General features: G+C 42.6%; 1 protein-coding gene across 2 annotated transcripts in view; it reads left to right on the plus strand.

The window, feature by feature from the left end:
- SLC35F3 (solute carrier family 35 member F3) overlaps window positions 1-6,889 on the plus strand; it is a gene marked incomplete at both ends in the record, with an annotated part of 345,212 nt that extends 338,323 nt beyond the window's left edge. For both annotated transcript variants that reach the window (XM_084253640.1, XM_084253641.1), the window contains 4 exons: window positions 241-366; window positions 2,292-2,484; window positions 3,318-3,407; window positions 6,654-6,889. In XM_084253640.1, the coding sequence (XP_084109766.1) occupies window positions 241-366; window positions 2,292-2,484; window positions 3,318-3,407; window positions 6,654-6,889 (645 nt within the window). The remainder of the gene's footprint in view (window positions 1-240; window positions 367-2,291; window positions 2,485-3,317; window positions 3,408-6,653) is intronic.
- Between the last annotated feature and the right edge of the window lie 492 nt (window positions 6,890-7,381).

The raw sequence follows: 7,381 nt of genomic DNA on the forward strand, positions 1-7,381 counted from the left end.
GCCACAATTTCAGGTTATTCCCTTGTGTTAAGCTTTGCCAGGAATCCCCTTGTAAGCACCAACAAAAATTTAGACAAGGGAGCAATGTTTCCTTTTCAGTCTTCCTTTGGAAAACAAATAGTAGACACCTCTCTGCTCACATTGTTGAACTCTCAAGATCACTTCTACCTCATTAGCACTTAGGTGGCCCATCCAATTCCCCGCCACTATCCTGACCACCATTTTCTTCCTTCAATCCAGATCGTGGCCGCCATCCTCGCCATTGCTGGGATCGTGATGATGACCTATGCGGATGGCTTCCACAGCCACTCAGTCATCGGAATAGCACTGGTGGTGGGCTCTGCATCCATGTCTGCCCTTTACAAGGTAGGCACATGGGGAGCAAGCTCTCTGAGCTTCCATTTATAGTAGCGTGACTGGCCCATTACTTTTGTTGGTGCCTGTGGTTTAAGACAAATATTATTTTCAATGTGCACTACACAAACTGAGACTGGCAATGCTAAGACAAGCAACCACCCTTCACTTTTTAGACCTTTCCAGCAAAGGCCATGCATCTGCATCATTTAAGATAAAAATGGGAGAAACAATGGATAGATGGAGTCAGGTTTGTGACTGTTTGGCAGGGCTTGGAGAAGAATGGCTCAGTGTTTAGTCAGCTACATTTGAATATCTGGTATAACTTTGCCATTTAAATCTTTTACCAGATGGTTTTTGCAGCCACCAGTACTCAACACGAATCCATATGCATTGCCCATAGACTGAATAAACAAAAGCACAACTACTATAATATGGGAACTTTTTAAATATTTTTGACAAAATGTTGGGAACCATTAGAAAGCATGTCCCAACTGCAGGTCTAAATAAAACAAGTCTTTACCCCTATACTCTAACCCTTTGCTCTGTCTGCTCCCCTATTGCATCATGCCTCCTGCCTGCTCTCTCCCCTTACCTGCTCTCCTTTTTGCTCTACTTATCTTTAGGTCCACAATAGAGAATGTAAATATTTTCTGATATCCAAGCTGGAAAAGTGACCTGAAAGATCCAATGAGAAATAAGATTTTAGCTTTGAGACTTATTGACCCTTACACGGTTCAGAGAGAAAATTAAGTACTATAGAAAGTGCTAAGAGAAGACATTTTTTCCAGCTGCTGAGCAGCACATTTTATGGTTTTAGACAGTGAAATATGTATCTACTACATCAGCTCACTGTCCAACTGCCCACAGAGAAACACACACACATTGTTTTCTTTCTCTGAAACACATCTCACCACATGGGTGGGCACCATTTTGAGATTTCAAAGCCACTATCCAAATACAAAATATATCAAAAATCCACACCCTGGTATATTCGGTTAGCTGTGTGCTAATGGGAAGCAAAGAGCATATAGAAACACAAGCCACATTAACACAAATTTTCTGATTTGGATTTCTTTTTCCATCCCTTCGACCACCTGATCTTTATCCAGAGCTCTTAGTAGATGGAAGGCTGAAAGCAATTCATTTCCCTTTCCATGTGTCCTCTACATATGTCCAGAAATACCTGAAAGGGTGGTGGAATGGTTGAAAAGGAAAAAGGAGGGACAAAAATGCAGCGATTCAAATTGGACCACAGCTGTTGACAGTCCACTATCTATGGGCGCCTGCTGCCTCTGTCAATTCAGTGTGCCAGCTGCACCAGTCACACTATCTTGCAGGTCTTTCACGTGCCTGAAATACCTACAGACAAGGACAGGTGCAAGAAACGAAAGCTGGGTGCACTGTGCCGAAACCCACAACACTTCTAGAATAGAGGTGGTGGGATGGAGCAGAGATGAACTATGAATATGATAATCCCTCTACCTTTGGTTAATAGGAAATATTTCTGCAGCCCAAACCTTTTTGCGTGGGGGCCAACTATGTGGTACAAAGTCAGAGATCAACGCAAGGGATCCCTGAAAGGAATGGTAATGTTGGCAGATATTTCTAAGATTCAGGATACCACATCCTAGCTTCAGGCATCTGGAGGAGAGGGGACCAAATAAACAACATAGACAAATCAAACATAGTGTGAAAATTCTTAAGAACCTTTTTGCAGCTAGAGAGTCACCGCATGGTGATGCAATGGAGATGTGAACAGGTGTGGTGAGCATAGGTCAAAATCCAGTAACCACAGGCCTAGTAAGATAGAACTGACCTGTCACGTGGCTGTCAGTCTGGTGGTCCAGCCTCTGCTTGATGATGTGCACTTGGTCCCTTCTGGCTTGTTGGAATCCCTCACGAGCCTTCATGCCTCCCCTCTGCTTTCTTGACAGGTTCTGTTCAAGCTCCTCCTGGGCAGTGCTAAGTTTGGAGAGGCTGCCTTGTTTTTGTCCATTTTGGGTGTGTTTAACATCCTTTTCATCACCTGTATTCCTGTCATCCTCTACTTTACCAAAGTGGAATATTGGAGTTCTTTCGATGACATTCCATGGGGAAACCTTTGTGGATTTTCAGTCCTTTTATTGAGTAAGTGATGATCACCCATCAGAAGTCCCAGAAAGCAATAGCCAAAGACCAGGATTCCTGTGGTTCAAAGGGAATCTTTGGAAACCCAGTGCCCTGAAAGATAAAAAGTCCATTGTTATCCTTAAATTCCCATTACTGTTCAAGGTTGTTGTATTAAGCAAAGTAAAGTTTTTGTAACGACACTGGATTCTAATCCCAGAACCAAAGGCCAAGCAGTAGCAGCCATGGACATCGCTCTCTGTATAGTGAACTATGTGTTACCAACTACAACTAGCAATAATAATAGCATATTTCTGATATGGTTCATAAATGGTTGGTAAATTAACACAGGTGGTGTCCTTAAAACACTGCCTTACATGTGTCAATAAATATTATCAGTTATCATTATTAATGTTGTTATCATCACCATTACTTGGTATCAGACTGGCCCTAGTCACACAAGCTCCTAGTCAGCCTAGGAGGCACCTCACCCAGTTTCTGTCGGAAAATCACATTTCCTAACACTCCTGTTCATACAGTCATCCCAGAATCACTGCCAACAATTCAGAAAAGCAATGTAGGAGGATGAAGATTATGGCCCCAGGCCTCTTTTCTTCTCATTAGTTACATTTTCCAAATTTCTTTTCCTTCTTCATTGCTCAGGAAAAGGAAAAGAATCAAGATGTCTGTCCCTAATTGCCAAGGCCTAGAACCCTTGCAGGAACCCTAAGCTCACTTACAGCAAAGAGTAGAGGTAACTTGTGTGACTTCAGGTTAAATGGAGAAGCTGGGGTCAGACAGACCAGGGAGGACATAAAGGTCATGAATAACACCCTTTTTCCCCACTCTTTCAGCATTCAATATTGTATTAAATTTTGGAATTGCTGTTACATATCCTACTCTGATGTCTCTTGGAATCGTCCTCAGTGTACCTGTGAATGCAGGTAAACCTCTATGGCTTTCTGCTTGTAAACATAAACATGCATGCATGTACAGGCATGTATATTCTTGCTGTGCCTGGTACAGAATGCATGTTTGACCTTCTGTCTAGAAAGAAAGCACTTGGGTAAAATGTTTGTTATATATGCAATATTTTCACCATGATGGGTTTATTTTTCACTTACCACACCAAGATATAGAAAATCTAAAACCATCCCATTTGTAACTGGTGTGAAATCAGAGATGAATATCATTAAGGTTAGTAATAAATGTAGAAAAATATATCGCAGGGGAAAAATTTAAGGTTTATAGTCTCTTTATAGGGGTGAGCTACACTGTTTCATGCTGTAAACACATTTACATCATAGCCTGAGCAAAACCTCATTCTCGGGCCTCCCAGGTGGCGCAGCGGTAGAGTGCTGGGTTGCGAAGCTGCCCGCGGGCTCTGCGGTGCCGGTTCAATCCCCAGCTGCTCCCCGGCCACCGGAGGAGGGTCCCACATGGCGCGCAGACCTCTCCTGCTGCCCGCTGCTCCCCTCAGCAGTGTCCTTCGGTCCTTCTGCCTGCTCTGCCCCTCGCTCTGGCTCTGGTGAATTCTCTCACCCTCCCGCGCTTCTGACTGTACCCAGTGCATGTATAAACAAAACAAACAAGCAAACAAATAAATAAAGAAAAGCATGCCTCTATTAAAAAAAAAAAAAAATCTAAAAAAAAAACCTCATTCTCCACCTCCCAGAAGAGAGAGCCCTCTGTTTCCAATGAGAACTCCCCTGCACATTCAGTTGACAGCTCTTTCAGAGCTTGTTGCCTGCCCCTCACCTTCCTTTTCCTGGCTCATTCTAGTATGCATTTTGGATTCCTCCCTCCCAGTCACCCTGTCCCATCCCTGCCCTTCTAGTAAAACCTGTTCTCAGCCAGAGGAGGGTTTGTGAATCACTGCTTTGCAGAGCAATCACTCCCTTAAACCTCCCCCCAAAGCCCTCTCCCAAGCCCTTCCCTTTCCAGGCTACTAGAGGACCAGTCTCCCAGGGAATGGCAAACCTTATCCATCCATTCAGTATGGTGTTAATGCTCCTGGAAGCAAAGGCACAGGGCACTCAACAACTTAAATCCTTTGCCATGATTTGGTGTCTCATCCCAGCACCACATCTGCCCACCTGGAGCACAGTTGGACCTGATTCATCACCTCTCTGGGCTTTGGTTTGTCTCCCCTAAAAGTGAAGGTGGTGCCAACTGTCTTTACCATGGTTGATATGAGAACCAAATAAAATAATCTCTGAGACAGCACTTCACAGTGCAGAAAGCTTCTGAGCTCCTGGAGAGCTGGTAAAAAAGGGTCTAGCCTCTCTGTCTTCAGACCCCACAGAGTTCTGGAAAATAACCTATAAACCTACTCTGCCTCTGTCTTATTATGTTTTTACAGTAACACAACATTCTTATTGTCAGACAGCATATTTCCAGTGTCTATTATATGGAAATTTACATTGACCATATCCCCTAACCAGGTGTTTGGGAAACTAATCGAAATCATTTCTTATTACTTACTGCAACATAAGAGGTTGAATAATGTGCCAAAGGAATCTCATTCAATTCTTGGAGAAATAAGAGCCTGGTGTTATCTGATGTGTCACAGGGGAACTATTGCTGGAATTTTAGTCTCTCTGCCTCTGTCTCTCTCTCTCCTCATGTGACTTGCTAATTGACTAACCCCATCTGTTGAATAATATGTTCTGCCAATATTAAAAAATCAAAGTATTTCTGAATTATAGTGGGATAAATGAGGCACTTTACTTCCCAAAAGGACAACTAACAAACTATTTTTCAGGTCTGAATTTTACCCCTCTTACTCCTTCTCTGTCAGCCCTCTAGATGAGGTGAAAGTAGGGGTGCAGGAAGGGGGGGAGACAGGAGGGAAGAATGACAGAGCCAAGCCACAGGCTGGGCAGCAGGACAACCCCATTTCAGGGAGAGGGGCATAGATGTCCAGCAAGTCAGTGTTCCAAAGCTGCACACACCCAAGTCAGCACATCCTCTTTCAGAAAAGATAAGCAATCCGGTTCTCTCTTCTATAGAAGCAGGCTCCAAATCTGCTGTGGTCAGTTTAGTTAAGAAAAGAGACAGTCAAGGAGAAGAGAAAACAAAGCATCCACAAGACTTTGGATCTTTTACTCTGATTTTTGTTAACTAACATGAACCCTGCTTCTCCTTGTTTTCCCTCACCTGCTGTGAGTTGTTTACCCCATGGGCCTTTCACTGTCAGAGATGATGAGATTTTAGAGCCTTGCACTAGGAATGCCCTGCAGCATAACAACAAATTTCTATTTATTATTTTTCTAAAAAGCAGCTCAAGCTTGGTGTTCAAAAGCTATACAAGATACATCTCAGAGACAGAGCAGGCTCAATTCCAGAACTCTGCAACAAAGTCACAGGAATTTTTTGGTTTCCCAGTACATAGAAAAGTTAATTTTATTCTATACTGTAGCATATTAAATGAACCAAAGCTTATCTAAAAATACTATATATGGGCCTTAATTCAATATAACAGTGAGACATGAAGTGAGACAGGCTATTGGGAAAATGGCACCAATTGACTTGTTTCATGCAGGGATGCCATGAACCTTCAATTTGCAAAAATTGCAGTGTCTGAAATGCAATAAAATGAGGTATGCATGTACTAGGAAACAATGTTTTTAAATCATAAAAATAAATTATATCATTGTGGAAAATGCAGACTCTACAAAATATATGAAGAAAGTAATATTTTCATGCTTCTGCTACCCAGAGGTAGCCATAATTAAACTGTGTGTGTGTGTGTGTAGACATAGATGAAGGGCAGTTGGAGATTTTATATGGGAGGGATGTGTATATATATATATATATATGTGTGTGTGTGTGTGTGTGTGTGTACATGTATACACACATGTGTGGTATGTATATAGATGGATATATACATATATGTGTGTGTATAAAACTGCCCCTCATGTTTTATCTTTCATGCAAATCAAAGAAAGTGAATGCAATTGCAAGGCCTCATACCAGAGAGATTTTATAAAATTCAGGGTGATTTACTCAAGACAATCTCTGCCCATCTGGAACAAAACAGAGGGGGATCCTGTGGTTGAGGGAAGCCAGGCTCCTGCCAGACAGAAAGGGATGCTCACAGCTTTGCTCCTAAGAAGGATGCACACCTTTTGCCCTTTGCCCAGGGCATGACTTGTCCCTCAGTAACCCAAGCTCTCTGTCCTGTGCAGTGGTGGATCACTACACCAGTAAGATTGTCTTCAACGGAGTCCGAGTCATTGCCATCATCATCATCGGCTTGGGCTTCCTCCTCCTCCTCCTTCCTGAGGAATGGGACGTCTGGCTGATTAAGCTGCTCACCCGCCTCAAAGTAAGGAAGAAGGAGGAGGCAGCTGAAGGTGGTGCGGATCTGGGTTCAGGACCTCAGAACAAGAACAGAAGAGCTCGCCCTTCCTTTGCCCGCTGATGTCCGCTCTCTAGAACTCTGCGGTGAATGCTCATGTTAAAGATTTGGAGGTCTATTCCTGACAGGGGAACCTCAGTTTGATAAGGTGTACATACCTGTACAGTAGGTAATCTGCGGTAAGTTATATGGTATTTATTGGCATGTCCAATTTGCTTGCACTTTTTTCACATCAGACCTTTCACTTAAGGGTACCAATTCAAGAGGAAAGAGAAAAGAAGAATCTCTCAGCTCTTTTTAAATGAATGTAAAGCAGGTTAAAATTATCCTTGCATAGATTGTTTTGGATGACAGACATTCTTGACAAAGCAGGGCAAATGTTTTGAATCTTAGCAACTGAAAATTACATTGCACACTGTGATTATTTTTCAGCTATGGTAGGTCATATTTTGTTTTATACCAGAGCTGTACTCTTAATTTTAAGGAATCTCACTGAACCAAAAGATAACTGTAAGTTAATTTGGGTGGGTGGGTGGATGGATGGATGGGTGGATG

Source organism: Talpa europaea, assembly GCF_964194135.1.
Source record: "Talpa europaea genome assembly, chromosome: 14".
In the NCBI taxonomy this organism is placed as follows: domain Eukaryota; kingdom Metazoa; phylum Chordata; class Mammalia; order Eulipotyphla; family Talpidae; genus Talpa; species Talpa europaea.